This window comes from Micropterus dolomieu, linkage group LG19 (assembly GCF_021292245.1).
Source record: "Micropterus dolomieu isolate WLL.071019.BEF.003 ecotype Adirondacks linkage group LG19, ASM2129224v1, whole genome shotgun sequence".
Classification (NCBI taxonomy): domain Eukaryota; kingdom Metazoa; phylum Chordata; class Actinopteri; order Centrarchiformes; family Centrarchidae; genus Micropterus; species Micropterus dolomieu.
In genome coordinates, this window is record NC_060168.1 from 21,361,171 (window position 1) to 21,383,227 (window position 22,057).

The 22,057-nt window shown below is 38.0% G+C and overlaps 1 protein-coding gene across 1 annotated transcript; it reads left to right on the forward strand.

Annotated features, from left to right (window-relative positions):
• Positions 1-1,033: 1,033 nt before the first annotated feature.
• Positions 1,034-20,110, forward strand: tcf25 (transcription factor 25 (basic helix-loop-helix)). The gene is made up of 18 exons (XM_046029914.1): positions 1,034-1,381; positions 3,003-3,149; positions 3,248-3,319; positions 3,905-4,029; positions 5,068-5,133; positions 5,237-5,319; positions 6,580-6,710; positions 7,480-7,579; positions 8,567-8,660; positions 8,766-8,858; positions 11,351-11,456; positions 11,581-11,740; positions 11,938-12,025; positions 12,505-12,663; positions 12,757-12,847; positions 15,298-15,377; positions 15,482-15,557; positions 18,352-20,110. The coding sequence occupies exons 1-18, from the start codon at positions 1,166-1,168 to the stop codon at positions 18,517-18,519; spliced, it is 2,055 nt and encodes a 684-aa protein (XP_045885870.1). The 5' UTR covers positions 1,034-1,165; the 3' UTR covers positions 18,520-20,110.
• Positions 20,111-22,057: the final 1,947 nt, after the last annotated feature.

Consider the following 22,057-nt stretch of genomic DNA (forward strand, 5'->3'; position numbering starts at 1 on the left):
TAAAGGAAAGGGCAATTCTACTATATAATATAGTTGATGAAAGACTAAGAACAACACATAAAACATTTATTCCAATACAGAATCAAAGGAACCTAAGAATGGAAAGACTTGGTTTGCTTTTGTTATCCCAGATTATCATTAAAATATAAATATATATTAAGGAAAGAACAACAGATCACTAAACAGCACATACAGTCGAGATGTTAGCTATTATAATGGATTTACAGTGAATAGAGGAAAATAAGCTAAATAAGGTCATATTATGTTCAGACTTGTTGTCAGTGCTGGTATCATTGCAGTCCATGTCATCCCAATACTGACCAGATATACTCTATGAAATACATGAAACAATATTCAGACTATATAATATAGAAACAGCAGTCAGGTTCATGTGGATCCCAGCTCAAAGAGACATCGAGGGGAATGGCAGACTCAGTGGCTAAACAAACTCTGAAGCAGGACAGAATCATGGAAGTAGCTTTCAGGAAAGCTGAAGCTAGAGCAGTAATATGGAGCAATATCAGGACTGCTTGGCAAAAACTAATTTGGATGCAGAAAACAAAGAACGTCAACTATAAAGTATAGGCTATCAATAAGTGGATGGAATGAAAACAACAGGGAAAAACTCCAGAGAGCAAACAACCCTATCAAGGCTAAAGTTAAGACACACAGTGTTAATTAAAACAATGCACTTAATGGGGAAACATCCATCAGGGCTATGTGAATGTGGTACAGAGGAAGAAACGTTATCTGTCACTGCCATAAGTATAAAACATTGAGAAAAGCTAAAAAATGTGAAGTTGGAGTATTCAATCTTAAGAATTGATTGAGCCTTAAGGAAGGAAAACAAACTCATAAAGGCTTTATGAGATAGTTGAAGAGATTTTTTTACTGAGGGAAACTCTGCTTCACACTTCAGCATAGTGGGTGGCTGTAATGCACCTTCAACGTTGTCACCATTAAAAAAGGGGAAGAAGAAGAAGTCGGTTTTCATCTAGCCTGTAGAGGGCAGTAACACGCTGGTTAGAAGACCAACGTTAGAAGAAGAAGAAAAAGAAACCAATGGAATTGACCCTCATTTCTTTGGTTTGCTGTGTTTGTCAGCGAACTAAACAACTATTTTATCTCGAATCTAGCGGTGTATGTGTCCCATGAGCAGTGGATAATGTCTACCCGGGCTCTGCGAAGGCTCAAAGGGAAACAGCGGGGTCAGGAGGCCTTGGACCTCGGGGATCTAACTTCGGGTGACAGCCGAGAGGAGCAGGCTGCGTGTGAGGAGGAGCAGCTGGACACGGCCAATGTTTCTTCCCCGTCTGGCAGGAACAGCCGAAAGGCAAATAAAAACAAGGCTCAGAAAAACTTCAGCAACCTCTATGAACTGGTAAGGTGACTGTGTAATTAACCATGTTACTTTTAACATGACGTTAGTATGCGTTCCTTCCTGCCAAACGTTTGACGGTTACAGCAAGCTCTCTGTTGACAAACCTTGCTAACACAGACTAACGTTAGCCGCGTGGCGTAAGCTCCTTTCTCAGTTTATTTAACTAACTCAAGTACATTATATTTTAGGTTAATGTTAGCTAACACGGTGTCTATCACATTGGACAAAGTAGTCTTCATTGTGCTGTACGACAGGCGTGTTTACCAGCCTTTTTTAAATTGTTCTCAAAGTGACACAAAATGGAGACATAACTAAAATACTCCCTCTCCATGTTTTGTTTTGATGTAACGTTAAAGACAAATATCCATTCATTTTTTATCCAATTTTGGATAAATGTGGTTGTGGATGTTCAAAACTAATAAAATCAAGGGGATTCGTACAGGCCTTGCCTTCGATAAAGATGATCGCGAAAATATAGTCCTACTTGAATTGACAGCGCGTGGAAAGACTTGCTGTGATGAAATTATTCATTATAAAAAAGGAAACTTAGACAGTGACCAACATGAAGTAAGAGTTGCTTTGTGTTATGAAGCAAGGGGTATAAATAAAGACATCATTTCGTTATTATATCAAGCTGAAATCTACTTTTTATCAACTTCATGACTTGAAGGGAAGCTGAAATTCCTTGTAAAAATCCCAATGCAATAAAAATAAAATTTTCAGTTGTCTAGGTTAATGTTAATAGATATGAGGCAGTAGGGCTGGCAATGAAACAATACTGATAATTATTGCAATATACTTACACACTATACTCAATAACAGTATAACATATATGTATGTATGTATGATGTATATATGTTGAATATATCGTCAATAAATGTTTAATTTAATTCATTTGAATCACAAACAAATTAGGACTTAATCTTTCTATTAAGATATTTATTTTGTTGAGGAAAAGGGACTGAAAAAAGATTTGTCCTAGTTTCATATTTTTTTGAAAATTTTTAACATAATTCTTTTGAATGTTCTACCTCAGATTTGTGACATGATCCACTGTTTGGCATCACGTATTTGTTCTGACCATAAAGAAAAGTTTCAAACCACAATTAACCATCTGGCTTCTTCAACTTTCACTCAGGAGCAAAAGTCTTTAAACTTGAAAGAAATAACGATTTCAAATTTATCGTGATATATTCACCCAGCCCTATGACAAAGTCTCACCTGCATATTAGGTTGTACTGTTTGTCACAGTAACAGTAAGATCATTTAATGTATGATCTGTTTATATCCACCACTTAAAAGGAAGATTTATTCAGAGTTCAGATTGATAAAGACCTTAAATCTGAACTCTATGCTTATGATTTATTCACACCACAAACCATCCACCTATATGGCTGGACCTTGGGTTGGCGTTGTTGGCTCACAACACTGAGTTTGTATATCCTTTTTCTTGTCATCTTAAACACCAAACTCTTGTCCATGAGTGGTGACTGACATTGGATAGTTGTAACCATGACAATATTTCAGGAAACTCTGTTGTTGTCTTGATGTTGGACAAAGTTCTTTGCAATATGGGGAATTTACTCACTTTTAGCACTGCTTTATCCAACACACTTTCTAGATAGGTGATGCAGACAACGAGGCAGAGGAAATCTCAGCTGATGAGGAGGCAGAGAAACCAGATGGAAATAAAACAAGTGGCATGGAAAGGAATGAGAACGGAGATTTTGAGAAGCCGGATCAAAAGAAAGAGGGAGTGTCTACAAAGGTAAAGATAAAGTAGTGTGAGGGGATGTCTTTCTGTCATCCTCTGATTTGACATATTCTGCTAATCTAATAAACTGTCATCTCTCTTTTGTTTAAAAGTCTTCATCTGGAGACAGAGTTAAAAAGAAGAAGAAAAAGAAGAAGACGAAAGTGACATCAGAAGATAGAAAGGTACATTTGTTGAAGGATTCTATATCTGCTCTGGCAACACAGTTGTAAAACTATAATATAATTAATGATAACCCACATTATAGTCTAAGGATGAATGATCACTTTATTACTTATTAATATTTTTATTAATATCTGTGAATACAAGGGTTATTCATGTACATGGAGAGAGGACTCACACAGCAAAATGCACAGTATCTGAGTAGTATCTGTCTAACTAGAATTTCCCATCCTTTTTAATATGAGAAACATTTTACACAACAACTTGACCTTCACATTATTTGGACACAGTATCTCCCTTAACTTGTTCTAACCAGTTGCTGCATTCACACACATAACAGACTTCTCTCTGTACTTCTGCAGTTCAAGTTTGAAGATACTGTCTGCTCTCTTTCTTCTCTCATCAAGACAAAACACATTTTCCCCACCTGACAAGCACCCAGTACAATTATTCTCTTTAAAGCAATATGCTGTTAGTTCGTTTCATTAAACTACTCCTACAATATACAAAACTGTAGCTCCTTATGGTAAGCGAATGACTTGATTCTGTCTCACTTAATTCACTGAGTTTTTTAAAATAACTTTCAGGGGGCTGTACCGGATGATAACATTGATTTATTGCTGGAGAACCTGGAGCAGACCAATGGTCTGAGTTTGCAAACTGAGGATTGCGGAGGCTCCGACAGAAAATCTGTGCTACACGTGGAGCACAGGTGAGGAGACAAACATCTCTCATGTAGACAAAATAAATAGATTCAGATCAGGAATCCATTTTTTCCCCATTTCTTTCACCACCCAGACTTGACTTGAGTTATGACAGAAGTATAAATCTGTACATTTACATGGTTTTAGTGAACTGTATAGTTCTAGTGGTCCATCCATCCATCCATCGTCAACCGCTTATCCTGCGTACAGGGTCGCGGGGGGCTGGAGCCAATCCCAGCTGGCATCGGGCGAAAGGCAGGGTACACCCTGGACAGGTCGCCAGTTAATTCTAGTGGTTATTGTGTTAAATAAATGTAAGCTGTTACATGGTTATAAATGAACACAAATATACATTTTTGTGATTTCTAATTTCCACCATGTGGTGGCGCTTGGCTCACACCAGAAAAGCAAACTGTTTGGAGGCTGGCTATATCAGCAGATGCACTAAATTGGCTCAACACTGTTTAAAACTTGTTGCACATCTGGCCACACAACCAGTGATCAGTCAGAACAGGCCATTTCGATTTGCTGTCAGATTGTAATGCAACCACGTTTATACAGAGCAAGCAGTTTAAGCAGTTTGATCACCTTTTGGTACAATGGATGGCGCTAAATAACGCAAACTCTGTATTGCTATTATGTCATTGATAAAAATTTTATAATATGCTCTCAATAAACAACCACTAAAAAGTTCATCTTAGAGATTACTTACTTTCGTTTTGGTTCTGTAAACTGACAGTCACAAACTGTGAGGCTTGGATTGGGTATCCCACTGATCATGCTTACTTACTTACTTAATCTTGCCCTCTATGTATACTATTTGTCCATCAGGATTTCCAGTCAACCTGCCAATGTTGCCTCTTGAAAATCATCGGGAAACAACATCAGAATCAATATTAGAATTTGCTTTTGTGTTGTTAAAATAATCTAAATCAAATGCTAGATGATGTATGTCTGTGTTTCCCTGGAAATGTATTTCCTCAGCTGGCACACATTGCTGTTTAGCCTGTCAAGATCTGAATGTCATTTATGCTTCACTTCATTAGGAATCTCAACCCAGAGACGGAGCTGAAGAGATATTTTGGGGCTCGAGCTGTTCAAGGGGATCAAAGGTAAAAAGAAAAGGAAAATGTTCATGAGATAGTTTGGATTTAAATGGCCCACGCCCTCTGTATAAATACAGAATATTCCTGTGCATTTTTTTTCTTTTGACAGACCTCGACAGAGAAACAGACAGTTTCACCGTACCACCTGGATGACCAGTCCTAAGGACAGCTGGCCTCGCTTTAGCCGCCCAGGTAGGTTTTTCCTTGCAGTCATTTTAATAGAGCGTCTACCTTTTTAAAATCAGTCAAATCATTTCAGGCTGTGACTGACCTATTTCCTTTGTTGGTATTAACAGCTGTTTCACAAAATAATAGAATTATCCAATTAAAAAGTATATACAATATTAATTAGTTTGACCCAACTTGACACTGACTCTTAATATTTTGTTTAAAAATGAAAACACAATGGACTTTGTGGTTGCCCAGTAGTCTTAAGAACACACATACACACACACAATTGTAGTTCTTATGTAATGTGAAATTTTATGGGCATATTTAGTTTAATTTAAGCATATTAAAGTTTAGCGCCTCATACAGAAAATATTTAATTATATTATTATTAATTATAGCAACTTAGACTCTTTTATATGTTCTGGTTTTATGATACATAATTGAAACAAACAAGCATAGCACTTTTAGATGGTTCTGCGCCTTGTGGTTTAAAGGAAGCACAAGCCACTATTTATAAATGGTGATGGCCTCAAATTACCTTCATTGCTATATGTATTCATAAATTTAGCTAGCGTAATATCGGCTGACCGTTTCATTTGTTATGTTGTCATCATTAAGACTGCCTTGTTGTTTTTACGCTGACAGTCACCATTAAAGTTTTGTTTTATCTTTTTTTTTTTAATTGTTCATGCCACGGTTTGATTTGGTTTTTCCCATGAATGTCAACTTAGTTATCCATTAAAGTGACAAACCCAGCCTTATCAGCACCCAAAGGAAATTGTTCAAATGCTGACTCTTCCTGTTGTAATAATGTTTTGGACGAAAATATTAGTTTGTTGAAAACATTATTGATGACACCACATTGTTATAACATGGAGATGATCAACAGAAAAATTTATTTATAAAGCCATGACACACCATGAGAAACCTAGATTTACAATTGTTTTAGCACAGTGGAAGAGTGTTGGTAGACACAAAATCCAAACGGCAAACAAATCATGTTCAATAAATCATGGTTATTATTATATTTATATAATTAAGGTGTAATGTTATTCAAACGTGACATGCAAGTTAACTGGAACGTTTAATTGTATAACTGTAACCGTTTACGCATATGAGACATTTTTACACTGTGATATCAATTGCAAGGGCTCATCTAACCTTTTGTGTGCTCTTGCTTATTCAATTCTATGAGTGTGAATAAAATATATTTTAACCTCGTATCACCACCCTGTTGTGTCTTTCTTCATGTGTTCTTAACTGAGCTTGACGTCTCCACAGGAATCTCAATGACCTTACTGCATTCAAAGGACGGCATTCAGTACTTCACCTTTGAGCACAGCCGGGACTATCAACAAGTACAGTTCAAGTTCCTGGATGCTGTCGAGTCCATGGATCCCAACAACATTGTGGTAAAAAAAAAAAGAAAAAAAAGAAGTTGATCTCTGCTATGCACTTTGGTGTCACTGAGTTTGATGATGATGATGTAGCAATATTTCAAATCCGGCTTCCTCAGTTTTGATGTTGTCTGTAAAATAATCAGCGATATGGGTGGCAAGAATGTCCATGTAACAGTGCATAGACGAAGCTATCTATTATAGCTTTTTCAACTCTTGAATTGGCGTGAAAATCATCCTGTTGAATCATCATCACCATCAGCATAAACAGTCGACAGCTGCAGTTAACATATACTTGTTCAGAGCCATATAAGACGGTGTACCTAAAACTTTAGGAGAGACTGAAGTCAGAGTTTAGTCCCAAGGAGTGAAGGATTCTGAATTTACTGTACTGAAATTATGTTTTGACATACCAACCTGACAGAAAATATGTGATATTTCAAAGAATTTGAAATATTTAGACCAAATGCTTGAAACAGAAACTTGTGACTATGCTTGGTGAATTTGATACCAACTTCATTAAATTATCCATGTGACTCTTGTGTTTCTGCATGCACACTCATGCATGCATGAGTATTATTGTACAGTTATAACCCAGGCTATGCTTGTAAACATATTGACATATCTGCAGTTGCAGAGATAGTGTAACCACACAATCAGCGTGGACGCATTTTTATTACACACTGAACCAATTCTTGTATCGTAATCCAACTTCTTCTGTTAAACATTTTCTCTATTCTGAAGTCCATCTCTGTCAATTTGACTCATCCCTTTTTCTCCACAGGCCTTGCTACAGCTGAACCCTTACCACATTGATTCCTTGCTGCAGCTTTCTGATGTGTGCCGCATACAGGAGGATCAGGAGATGGCCAGGGACCTCATCGGTGAGGATTATGGGCTCCTTCCAGAAATTACAGAAATTCTAAATCAAAATTTGTTCGGGGCCCAGCAGTAACCTAGATGCCAAATCATTCATTTCACATCGAATCATACCAGGGGGGGATCCACTACATTTGACCAGAATCAGCGTAAGGGCAACTGATTAATGCAGCTGAAAGGCAAACTGACACTATTGTTGTATTATTGGATATTAAGTGTATGACTTACTATATTTTTAATCTGTTATCAAATGTCAAACCTAGTTAGTTACAGGCCTGAGCTGAATGCATAATTTTTCCCGCTTAATACACAAGCTCCTTCTGTTGTATTTTTATGCTTTTATAGATGCCAGAGTTTGGAATAGACACAAGTTAGCTAAATTCAAAGCTGACTTTGGTGCTGTTGGATTCAGTGTATTGCTAGAGCTGAATATTTGCTTGTTAGACTGACTCAAGATATTGGTGTAAGATGCAAAAAGGGCTGTAGAGAAATCATTAACAGTTCCTATTTTTTTGTCAGATTATCAAACAAAATCGTTATGGTTATTTTTGTGCTCAGCGTGCTTTTGGAAATTTTAAATGAACAAAACGACCATTGTTAAAAAGTGGCATGCTCCATGCAAAGCACAATATTTGTTTTATTATCACAGGCCCTCTCCTCGACTGGATAGCTTATGTCGAAGACCGGAGGGATAATTTAACAAAGGTCATTTGTCCTACTCCCAGGCAAATGTATAACATGCCATCAGTTGAACATAAGACAGAGAAGTAAGACATGGTTTTCGGTTCAGGTCTTTGGGATGCAGTGCCCTGCTGTTGAGGTGATTGTCTGTGAGAAGAAGTTAACTGACACAGCCCAGCACCTGCAGCGTTTAATAGCTGTTTAGTACTGCTTTGTGCACATTATGTCATACTCATTTGCTGATGCGTCAATGAAAATATTGTATTTTTGTTGTTGTGATTTTAAATCAATTGTGTTGGGTTTTTTTTCAGAGAGGGCCATGTACAGCTTTGAATGCACTTTTCACCCTTTATTCAGTCTGACCTCAGGAACAAGCAGACTTGATTATCTGAGACCAGAGAACAGGTTGGTTGTTTCTTTTTTCTCTTTTTTTAAATTTTTGTTTGACACCTTGCTTTCTTGTGGGGCATCAGTGGCATTGTGTGTAACTGTGATAATTTCTGTTCGCAGGGCATTTTACCTGGCTCTTTTTAAGCACATGATGTTCCTGGAGAAGAGAGGATGCCCACGGACAGCTTTGGAGTACTGCAAACTGATCCTCAGGTACAAAGGGAAAATCTCAAGCACTGGGAAAGCTATACAAAGTTAAAGGGAAACCAACAATTTAAAAAGAGCTTTATAGATAAAAACCCAAAGCCTTCTCCATTTAGAGCTTGACCACAAGTGGAGATTGCGTAGTTGCATGGGGGCGGCCGATTCAGGGCCCTGGCTAGGCAGGGGCCCCGCTCCATGGGCCGCGAATGTGTTGTCAGTTACTTTTAGACACAACCGCACAAGAGAATTGCATACAGATATCATGCAATGTAAAAAAATATCAGTGCAGCCGTTCTTATCAAATGAAACAGGCATTTCACCCCTTGTTTCAATAGTAAACCATCACAAGAATGACAGTTACCAACAAAAAACACTATATTCTAAGCAGACACGTTAAAAAAAACATAATTCACAAAGTAAGTTTTGTATTTCAAACAAATAGGATACTTATTATCATGGGGATTCTGTGGGACGGACTTCGGCTGCTATATATCACCCCAGACTCACACAGGCAGCATTTATGCCGCGGTTTAGTTCCGTCCTCAACTTCCACTGGAAGCCTAAGTGTTTTCAGCAGCAGAGCGTGCAGCCTGCCCCACGTTAATGACTTGTTTTTAATGTGTCCTTTTTGTGCTTCTACTACCTTCTTCACAGCTCTATGTGACCCGCTTTCGTTCCGATCTGCAGATCCCACAGGGAGCATTTCAGAATAAGAGCATTTTGCCTGCCTGATTTTGCTGACATGTTTAGATTTTGTTGATTTAGTGAGTGCTAGCTTTTTGACCTTCTACTATGATTAAGTAGGCTACGTAGTTAAATTGTTTCTTTTTTGTCTGTTTTAACTGTTGATATGCGATTGGGGGTCTGCACAGGGTATTTCATTTTGAAAATGGCTGCGTATTCTCTCCAGAGAGGAGCGGAGGGACACTTCTGGTGTGAGCCCAAGCATTGACTAGAGTGGCTGCAATCAGCTAGGCAGCCGCAATGCAGACAGACGCAGGTGGGCCCCGTGCTCCGCCTCCACTGTGCTCAAAGTCTAGCTCCGCCACCGAGCTTGACCTGTAACATAACTTGCAACCTCTGTTACAGCCATTACATCCCTGGTATATTTATGACTAACTTGTCTATACTTTTCCCATTGTCTCTGACCTGCACTCTAGCTTTAGAGAAAGGAAGGTGCCAGTGTAGACACTCTTGTCTTTGTTTTGTGTCTCTAATTTCTTTATTTGAAATCACTTTGAAGTGAGTATTACATATGATCACGTGGCGTTCTAGCTAAACAAAAAGAACTCTTATTTCCCTGAATAAAGTAACCACCGACAGCAGTCATCAGACTCTGAAGATATTCTTCAAAGACTGTTAACTCGACTATGAGGTTTGTATTCTGCCAGTGGTGATCCTGTTCAGGCACAGGGGGGAAATGAAAAGTAAAATTTTTTCTGTTGTGTGACTGCTGATACAGATCAGAGATGTAACCCTCAAAATTATTTATATGGTGGAAAACAGCCAAACATGTGTTTCAGGCAAAGTCTTCCACATTCCTAATGTGTGTTATTTTATTGATGACAAAGTGTTTTTTTTAAAGACATTTTAATGCTTTTCTCCATATTAAACTATATAACAATTTATGTGCAATAATGTGTTTGTCCAATACATGATAAAATAATTTACATTTACATTGCTTACAAAATCCAAAAACAGTCTATGTAAGTGTTTAAATTTCATTACTTAAGATAAAACCTCATGTATCGTGCTGGTAACGGAGACCATTTACACAAGTTCCCTACACTGCTGCTACCGGTCTGCCATAGCTTGAGCTATACAACCTACCCGTAAAATGGGTATCTATGATTTTCATCAAACTCTCTCTTCCTGACTTCGTGACAGCTATGTTCTGGTCCTTTTGTAAACCAGCAGTGTGGGAATGAAAGCTGACGGCTGTCCCCCTCCAACCACCACTGATTAAATCACTGTTGGCTTAAAATGGCAACGTGATTGATAACAGAATCTTAAAAAGCTCTGTTTGAATAAGTGTCTCACATATATAATGTGATTTAACACTATCACTCCAATGTTTTAGAGAAAAGAAGCTATTAAATTTTTATTCCCTTGTTTTTCAAAGACTTATTTCACTGTCATTGTCAGTAGCAATTTGTCCACAGCAGACTGACAATGTGGTCAAAGCTGCTACATGGTTACTTTAATTGGTCAGCTGCCCAAGCTTTAAAATGTACTCTGAAAGCAAACAAAAGAGCAGTGGTGTTTTTCATCCTGTCTTTTTCCTGATGTCGTATTTCTTTTGTTCTTTAGAATTTTAATCTAAATGTCAACTATAACCAGAAGTGCCTTTTATGAACAGATAAATGTTTCCCACAGGTTGAGAGGTTTTTTTAAAAAAAAAATTTTTATGTTATATCCTACAAATTGTGATTCAGAGTCTCTTTGTGGTAAAGTTCCTGTAGTAATCATTTGTCTTGTCTGCCACTTTTTTTTTTTATTAGTTTGGACCCAGACTCAGACCCACTTTGCATGCTCCTTCTCATTGATTTCCTGATGCTGCGTTCCAGAGAGTACCAGTCTCTCCTTCAGTTGTATCAGGACTGGGAGGTAAAGTGTGTGTGTGTGTGTGTGTGTCTGAGTGTGTCTGTGTGTGTGTGTGTGTCTGAGTGTGTCTGTGTGCACTTGTAAACTTTTCAGTCTGATACAGAAATGGTTTGTTGTTGCTTTTCAGGAGCACAGAAATCTGTCCCAGCTGCCAAACTTTGCATTCTCCACTGCCCTTTGCCATTTCCATCTCAGTCAGCAGGAAGATATTGATCCTGAAGAAAGTGACAAACGACGACAAAAAGCTGACCAGACCCTGCAGAATGCTCTCATCATGTTCCCTGGAGGTTAGACTCTCAGAAATGAACCACTACCAGTATATGGATATTTAGAAATGATTGCCCCTCAGTCACTTCCTCACATTGTTTATGGCATGACTAAAAGGGTTTCCACAACATAGTAGCGAAGACTTACCATTCACACCAAAGAAGTTTTATGTATGTATTTTCACGTACTTATGTTGCTGTAAATATGTTTTCTGCAGTCTTGATGCCTCTACTGGATCTGTGTACTGTGCAGCCAGATGTCACAGTCACCTCACATGCCTTCTTTGGCCCAAAGAGTAGGATAGGGTAATGTATGCTCCCTTTGTTTTCTAAAGTGTGGCAAATCCAGTAATTAGTGCCATGAAAATGGTCTCTGTAATATTAACATTAGCATGGTATCATCTGTTTTTCAATTTTGTATAGCTATTAACTATAACAAATGTGATATGCTATTGCTATAAATATTTTGCAAATGCTCCGTATTTGTATAGCGCCTTTCTAGTCTTTTTGACCACTCAAAGCGCTTTTACACTACATCTGCATTCACCATTCACACACATTCATTCACTGAGCCTAAGTGCTCAAACAAAAACTAACATTCACACACTGGCGGAACCAGGGGCAATTCAGGGTTCAGTATCTTGCCCAAGGACACTTCAACATTCAACCTGGAGGTTCGCCCCTTTTCATGGCCTTTATTTTTATCTTCATTTTGCCTTTCTGTTATGTTTTTCTCCACCTCTTCTACCCTAACTTTAAAAACCCATCCTACCTTCTGTCTCTAGGCAGCCCCCGGCCCTGGCTGAACTGACTGCACTGTATGTGGGGAGGACTTGCAGCCTGTGGAGGGAAGCAGCAGCAATGCTGTGGTTGGAAGAGTCTGTGAAAGAGGTGCTGCACCGAGTTGATGCCAAAGACCCTCTGGTGGAGGACTGTCAAAACAAGTAAGATCTCAGTGAGCTGCTCTGCGGTCAGTAGTTCATATCTCTGTGCCATTGTGCTACACTCATTAGCATACCTTCATCACTCTGTTTCAGGAGAAAGCAAAGGTACCAGAGTGCACCAAGGAATATACATCGCCACGTCCTCCTCTCCGAGATCAAAGAAGCCACATCAAGTCTGCCTCTAGTGAGAAACAATCAGCAACTACACTTTAACACATTTCACTATATCCACAATAAACACTAGAGGCGTGATGGGCATTTTTTAAATTTTATTTATTTTTTATTTTACCTTTATTTAACCAGGAGAGCCCATTGAGATAAGATCTCTTTTTCAAGGGAGACCTGGCCAAGAAAGGCAGCAGGACAGCATTAAAAGTTCACATACGACAATATGAAGCATTAATAAAACACGTATACACACATATGACAATACAGTACATTAAATTTCCAAGATGCCTATTTACGCAATTGACCTTTTGCTAAGCCACGCCCCGAATATGCAGCTGGCCAATCACAGTGCAGTATAGGACTCGTTCTAAGTGAGGTCCGACACTCATGGTGGCGCTCCATTGACTCTAATGCAAAAAGAGTCCTTTTCTAGCTTTCTTTTGCCATATTTTTCCAAGATGTGGTCAGAGTTGTTCCTGGGGCACTTAATAGTTATAATCGCAACCCAGAGGTAGCAAAGAAAAACTCCCGCACACTGTCTAACTTGCAAAAAATATATATTGACACAACGTTTCGGTACTAGACCATCAGGCAAATGGTGTTACATAGTGAGAAGCCATCGTTTGCAGGAGGTGACTTATTTGGCTACACCAATCACTTACTTCCTTATAAAATAAATCACCCTACCACCTGGATACGTATGAATATGCACACACATTATCAAGACCATTAAACATTGTGTCCATCTAAATATGTTTCCACTGCTACAAGTTATTTGTTGCACATATATAATAATGTGAAGATTTTGACACTTATGGTGATGTGAAGATTTTAACATATATGGTGATGTATTCCTTTTGTGCTCGAATTTTTATAAATTTCACTGTTAGTTTACAATTATATTGTTGAAGTATGAGATTGTTGTTTTTTGGACCTATTGTTTTTCGGGTCATATGTCGTATGTATTAGGTTTTTTCCTCTATTTATCTAGCATTCGGTTTATTTGCTATTTCCTCTAAGTTATTTGTCTATTGATATATAAGGCACTAGTAAGATTTGCGAGTATGTCTATTTATGATTGCATGTTATGATATTGTTTTGATGTTCAGTATACAGAAATCTACATTCATCTCATGGAAATATGAATGAATGTTTTGTAATGGCTGCCTTATTTTATGATGAAGTAGGTGATTGGTGTAGACAAATAAGTCACCTACAAAAGATGGCTTCTTTTTGATGGCTAGTTCCGAAACATTGTGTCAATTTATATTTTTTACAAGTTAGACAGTGAAAGGAATTTTTCTTTGCTACCTTTCCAAAAGCTAAAACAGCAGCTTAGCGAAGGGTCAATTGAGAAATCAGCCTTTAGAGGTAGTAGCCTGCTAGTCCATGTTTGGTAACTACTGTCCACGACGTTAAGGAGGTTACCCAGATAACTGAGTAGTTTGACCAGGATTACCCTGTAGATAAAAACACTCAAATGGAACTGTCTCCGTGTGGCTAGTGAAGACCATTGCACCATTTCATATAGCCTACAATGATCCATCCAAGGCATCTATAGGATCAAAATTTTGTCAATTTTCTTGTGCATGCATGCTAAGGTTTTCCAAATATTTGATGCCCATATTGCACATTCACAGATTTAGTTCACTATAACTGTAACCAGATATGGCTTTAAAAAAACATTTTTATATATTTATTTATACCAAAAATACAAGCAGTTGTTAGATCAGACTGTCAAATCTCATCTGGAAAAAAGTTTTTTCTCTGATAAGTTTTGTCAGTTTAGTTGTTGCTACTTGTTCACACACATCTATGTTTTTAAATGATGAAATAATAGAAGCAAAACCTTGCAGCTATATTTCCTAACTGTAAAAGATTCCTGCTGTGCTCCACCTCACATTGGTCACCAACCGGGGATCAATCTCCAATACCACTTTGTGGCCAGCCTCGCCTTTTTACAATTAAGGAAAAAGGCTAGCCATTTATAGTGATGTGATTTGTCTGGCTTGTGACAAGTTAGTCATAAATCATCAAGCATGCAATAGTTCAATTGCAGGCTAAAAGTTATGGCAGTAGGTTAGTTCTCAGGGAAGGATATATTGGGAGATTTAGATTGAAGAAAGAAGATATACAATTAATTGGGTTTTTTTTTCACAGATTGCTTTGTCTCCATCATTATTATGGTGACACAAGTCAAAACACCAAAAGGAACACCAAGAAGAACTGTATACCAATATAGACACGCAGACCTTCAGACAATCATAAGCTGCACCATTAACATGTCTTAACATATGGTTGTTGGGGCGAAAAAGCTGGTGAAACTGATCGATAACTTGGTTCCACACCTGGCTTAAAGACACATAATAGGAATGGGAATAGGAATAGAATGCTGACAACCTCTGGAGTATTCATGCATCCCTACGGAAGTGGCTCTAACCTTGCTTATTTGTTTGATCCCCTCAGGATGTGACCAGTCAGCCTGTGATGGGCTTTGACCCTCTGCCTCCACTGGACTCTGTGATATCGTACACCCGACCAGAGAGGTGATAGAGAACCCATACTTCTGTGTACATGAAATTCCGTCGTACAGTCAAAGAAGACACATTTACACTTTAGTGTGTGTGTGTGTGTGTGTGTTTGCATATAGGCAGCGTGTCGGTGCATCCAATGAGAGTACATTGTCGCTGTTTTTCCGGTCTTTGCTGCCAAACTTCAACCTTCAGGTAAGTCGCATGGATCATGCAAAATAGGTCTGGTAGGGAATTAATTGAATAGTGGTTGTTTAGTGCATGTGCAAGAGTTGTTAAGTTAGTTTTATGGGAAGACACAAATTATGGTTGTCGTCCATGAATTTAAAAACAACTTCAACTATTCAAACAAAATACACTTCAAAGCTGAGTTCAGCTGTTTTTTTTAAATTATGTTATACATCTCAGTTATAATTTGTGAATTTGAGCAAGTCCCTCCTTAATCCGGACGACCAAACTGTAGGGCTGTCATCTGAAGACGAATCCTGGTGCTTCTAGGACACAAATAAAGAGCCCATGGGGTGGATGTGGGGAAATAACAGCTCTAAGCCCTACATTCAAATAAAACTAATTTGTCTCTAATTAATTCTGTGAGTCTGTGAATATTTATAATGAAATTATTATAATTATTAATTATTATATAACAAATTATTTTCTTGGTGCTCTGATTTCCTGAGAGTTGTCTGTTAATTGACTTTATTGTCCAAAATGCTGGAAAGAACATCATGTAAAATGTGTTTTTAAGGTTGGGTTTTCTCTTTAACGATTACTAGAATAACACACAGACACAACCATTTTAGTAGTAGGACCCTCCAGGGCTGGTGAAAACATTTAACTGGTAAAAGATCTGGGAAAACATCTTAAAACTTATCCTTGACTGATGGAATATTTCCTCCAAAAAATAATGGTTACCCTTAGGGGGTGACCACTGAAAAATATCAAAGTAAGGCATATGACCTTGTTACAGTTAATTCTGCCCACCAATTCCCAGTATGTCACTGAAGAGCAAAACAAAAACAACATTCATAAAGTGCAAAGTTGTTTTGTGGCCTTCGTTTTTTTACTGTCTCTTTCATAATAGTGTTTCATAAAAGTTTGATGCTTGTTTTATTGATTATTCATTTATAGAGCCAAGCTATCAGGTTTTTCCCCTTATTTTTTGTAGGGCATTTAGTCAATCTTGAATCTTCCTTGTGGAAGTGGATGTTACTTTGATGCTACCTAGCCAATCAGTCCAGTGGGCCGGGAAAAAAATGCTTCTTTTCGTTTTTAATTGTCGAACTTCACTCCGTTAACCAGAAGTATAATTTGATTTAAAAACATTTGAAATGTCAGCAGTGTGGTCAATTTAAGTTGGGGGTGGTATTCGATAAATTAATCATCCTTAGTTCATCTTGTCCTCAGAAACAAATGAGTGTTCACTCTTTCTGCTCCTTTTTACTCCACATTATTTGCTTTGTGACTTTCTGTTATGTTCCTTTGACACAAGAGGAAAATGTGTTTTAGGAACTAAGCGCAGCTTTTATAACAGTTTCTAAGTGTGATATAGCAAGTTCAGTGGAGAAACACTGAATGGAAACAGAACTTGTTTGTGTAAAAGAAAATGCTACAGGGTTTTTAATCCATGTCGTAAAAAACGCTGTATAGAAAATGAACATTTCTGACCCCCCAGTGGTGGCAACAAAAAAAGGCACTGTGCCTGACAGCAATGTACTTTTCATCACATTGGCTGTAAGGAACAAATGGACTGAACCCGTTTCCACTGGGGTAATTTTATTTTTTACAAACAAAAACTTGCAATCAGAATAACTTGAAGGATTCCTGTAATAACACAACAATCTGTAACAGTCTATAATATGTACTAGTGAATATTGTAAAGACAAAGGCTTCTTGGTTCTTTGGAAGGATGTTATCGGTGCCAAAACAGAACAAGTTTGGTTTACGTTCCAACAAGAATAAAGAAGGAGACATTGACAATTTCACGATGACGGACGTGTTTAGCATGGAACGCTGCGTACCCAGCTGATCTTAAACATTATGCAGACTGCGAATGCATATTTCTTCATATTTGTACACAAAGTCTTTAATATTTGAAGTTTTAAAGTTTCGTGTATCACATCGTTGTTCTTTTATTCCAATGCTAGCGTGCAGCACAAACCAACTGGCACCACAATACATACAAGATACATAAAAGGTACATCCACAAATAAAACATCATGTGGTCAGCAATACATGATGTTAACAGATGGGCCCAGGGCATGTTTCCATCAGGATGGCTCCATTTATCCTGATCATGTTATCCACTTATGGAGAGGAAGAGCTACATAGAAGTATAGTTAAGACGAGGGAAGATGTGCTACTACGTTCCTCTTTTTTACAGTTGAAATAGAGTTACATATCTGAAAACAGAATGTTATGTTATATAAACCTGGATCACCTCTGTTTGATTAAACAGACAAATGCTGAAGGTTCCATCCATTGTATTTCTAAAAACATCATAAGGGTACTTTGTAACACTTTGTGTTAATTATCTGAGTTTGCTTGTGTACCAAATGTTCACCTTTGTGCAGTGGTTCTCAAACATTTTCTGTCACGCCCCTTCAGAAGCCAAAAAAAGTTCATGCTGCCCCCACCCCAGCAAAAGTGGATTTAATATTTATCAATCATTAACAATACAAGCGATTTAAATAAATAATGTTCACGTTAGCAAAATAACCTTGCTAGCAACAGAGCACTTTTTTTTGTTTCACCATCAAGTGTTTCCAGAGAGGTAAGGCTGTTGAACCTAGAGGTAACTATTACAGGATTTTATTAAAATACACTTTTAGAAAATTATGAAATATAAGAAATGAACAGAAATGTCAGATTGTCTTCCATTCGATAGCCATGGCAGAGAACAACTGCAACACTAGCGATGGCCATATGCTAACATAGAAGTGATTAGATTCTAGATATTTGTATATTTACTGACGTCTCTTTTCTTGTTAAGGGTGGACAGAGGCAGGAGGATGACATGGAAGTGGCTCGAGCCGGTCAGGAGCTGAACCAGGAGGTGAATCGTCTAATGGTGGCAATGAGGGACATGCTGGCAAACATCAGGTTTCAAGAGCCACCGAGAGAGGACAACCCCTACAGAGATGAGGATGAATGGGACTGAGTGAGGAGGGAGACAGAGATGGAATTTTAAGCGTGAGGATGAGGAGGAACCAAGTAGACGACGAACCTTTAAAAACTTAATGACAAGAAAATCGATAAATTGAATGGTGTTTAGTATAATTAATAGGAGTTGGTGTGGGATAACTGAATAGTATTTTATTATTGTCACAATTTCAGAATACTAAAGTGAGAGGAAGAGATGACTTGGTCTTACGAGCCAGTCCGCTCCTCTGCTTTAGTGGCATTTGAATGAAGAAAAAACAGTACTCTTGGCCAATCCACACAATTGTTAACATGGAGAAATTTTTTCCAGAGTCAGAAAACAGATTGGTTAGTTGAACTTGTCATGTCACTAAAGTTGATGGTGTTATTTATAATTTATAATCATTTTGGAATCTAACATCTCCAGTCATGCGTTGAGCAGCATTAGTACATAATGGCAGCTACTCTTCTTCCTCTAGTTTCTGGCTTTTGGAGTTTTTCCATGTTCACAAACAGTGGACTGCTTCATGAAACGAGAACAAAGTTGAAAAGGTTCTCTTGTTGAGTTGGCAGCACTGTAACACAGGTTGTGTTTTTTGTTTTTACCACATAATCTGAGAGAGAGTTTTTATTCTCATTGAAGACCAACAGATATTGTCACTTAAAACACATTTCAAAGCAGTTCAAGGCATTGAAGTCCATGTTAACTTTTAGTGACGGAAAGCTAATTAATTGCGTTGAACACAACGGAACTGTTTAATGGAAATATTTAATGGTTAAATTCTGAGCCAGATAAGCATTTTAATCTGTTAAATGTTATTGAAGGTGGAATAAATAACCACTGCTGTTGTGGGATTTTGTGTTGGGAATAGCACATATTCAGATGTTAAATTAAAAAGAAAAATCAATATATATGAAGCTCTTTTATAAATGATAACTGTGTTTACCCACTCTTCAGACCTGTGCTTTCCTACCAAAAGATTTGCTAAATATGGCAAGGGACTCCAAAAAAAAAAATTTAACATTAATTATTCTAGTTCTACAAACAGTGCCAAATTGCATCACAGTATTTTAGAAAAGTTGCTGCAAATTCAGTCACTTCCGATGGGGAGAAAAATAATCACCAAATTTTCAGATAATATATCTTATCTCTATTGTGACCTGTTGCGGATGCATTCAAGCAATGCAAGGCTGGGTCTCCAGTTGACTTGGCTCATTCTCTTTTATGATTCATTCGCATTTCATTTTCCGTCATCATGATTTCATTTTAGTCTTGTCTCCTGCAGATTTCAGCATATCCTAAATCGAAACCATCACAATGCTGTGAATCTGTTCTTCGGTCTAACCCAAACCAAAATATGTTGATTAAATGGTTATTTTCTGACTTTTGTCACATAATCATTTCATTGGAAAACTGGTATGAGAATCGTTTTTTTTTTTATTCTTGTGTAACTCTTATCACTAAAGCAGGATGTCTGATGTTTTCCCTTTTTCTTTTATGCTCCTTCACTCCTGCTCTGTTTGGAACCCATTCTCACATTTAACTTTGAGTTGATTGCCGTTATTTGATTATTTGTGGCTTACTCCACCCAATAAAACAGTACAGAGAATTGGTCCGAATTTTTCCAGTAGTCTGCTGCTGTCCGTCAAGTTATATACAGTGCAAGAGTATGGTAGATATTTTATAAATTTTTCCTAAATGGATTTTTAATACTTCCTTTGCACTCCATCAAATTCTCATGACCCCACTCAGTGACGGCTGACTGCACTTAAAACCTGAGGCAGTGATGGGGACTCGAGTTTGAGACTCGATTCGAGTCTGACTTAAGTTGCACACACAGTGACTTCAGACTCTACTTGAGAGTCGTCCTCAAAAGACTTCAGACTTAACTCGGACTCGAGGTGCGGGACTCGTGATCAGTGTTTATTTTTAGGAAATGTCTGATGAGCTTGCCATTATTCCCCTCCCTTCATTAACTAACTATAACCCAGGGCTTAAAGCAAGAAATTTTTCTGTGCCTGAAAGATGGAGGGTAGGGGGCAAGAGTGTAGCTTTGTGTTGAAAACTGACAGGGACATAGGGACTCAGATTAGGGTTCTATACTTGGCTCAGGAAACATGAAGAAACACAATTCTGGGTTTACAAGAAAAAGACAAGATGATAGTTGTACACTGGTTTGATAAAACGTTCAATGTGGAAAGATTTTGAGCATTAAACTGTTAATTTCCTGCATTCTGGTAACATTTTATGCCACCAGAAGTTTGTCACGCAAATTTGTCATTATTTTCTGTGGCTAACTTTCCATTATTTTCATGCCTGAACGCTAGCCTGCTATGCCAGCCCATGTAAACAGGCCAAACATACCCATAATTCTTTGCGTTTTGATGACGTTCCCGCCTAGTTGGTCACATGTCTTAGCAATCTCTATAATCAGTGCTTGAAGTGGAAAATATAGGTGCGGGGCAATATGGCTGAAAATGTTATCATGAAAAAACATTTCGCATCATTCAGTATCGATTATTCTTATGATAAATGGCAAATTATTATAAGGCAGATTTTTGCTCCTGAGTTAAAGTTGAAGAAACCAGATGGATTAATTGTGGTTTTAAACTTTTTTGCCAAACAGTGGATCCAGTGTTTCCCATACGTTAATGTATTTGTGGCGGCCGCCACAATATTAACGCTGACTGCTGCATATTGATTTTCGATTTTTGGTATTTGATTGCAGAGCGTGTAGCGTATTCACGCAGCACATCCTCTCGCTCGTCCCCATCATGAACACCGCTGCACAAATCTGTCCAACACAACGCTGTAGGACGCCCAGCTTAAAAAAACGTTATTACCGAGTACATAAGGAGCCTAGCTAATAAGAAGAGCTAAGTTAACCTTAGAATACAGCTGGGGTGTCGAGGTTACCACGTTGTTTATAGGTGGTGCCACAGTTACACTGTCTATTCTATGGGAAACACTGGGATCACTTAACAAATCTGAGGTAAAACAATTATTAAGTAAATTTCAATTAAGTAATATTTTTTTCAGTCCCTTTTCCTTAACAAAGTAAAGTGCTGATTTGTTCGTGATTCAAATTAATGAAATCAAACACTTATTAAATATTTGTTATATTGTTATTGAGGAAAATTATGTTGCAGTAATTATCATTATTATTTTATTGCCCAGCCCTGCTGGTACTCCCCATTCACATGGGAGCTCACAGCTGCATGAAAAGCATGTAGCTTCTACCTGCTCCGTCTACAGAAATTAGCAAACAGGCGAGAATGGGAACAGATGAGCGCCACATAGAGCCCACCGGTACCTGACCGGTACGCAAGAAAAGTCCCGGGACGCCAATGCGTAAAATGTACAAGTAACTTACTGGTATCGGTGGACCACTTCAAGCACTGCCTATTATCAAAATTGACACCACTTATCTGTAGCTACTCCACCGGTGGATTAAATTCCACAAAAATGGCCTTGTTACGTTGGCAAAGGTCCAGACGATCCAGTCCATTAAAATAATAAGTCAAAAACTCATTATTATTTCAATAAATACACACGG

Excerpts from the sequence above, each read along its gene's own strand:
- tcf25 (XM_046029914.1), top strand. The coding sequence starts at position 1,166 with ATGTCTACCCGGGCTCTGCGAAGGCTCAAAGGGAAACAGCGGGGTCAG. Across the intron at positions 6,711-7,479 it reads TGGATCCCAACAACATTGTG|GCCTTGCTACAGCTGAACCC; the intron begins GTAAAAAAAAAA and ends TTTTCTCCACAG. Across the intron at positions 12,664-12,756 it reads GTGGAGGACTGTCAAAACAA|GAGAAAGCAAAGGTACCAGA; the intron begins GTAAGATCTCAG and ends ACTCTGTTTCAG.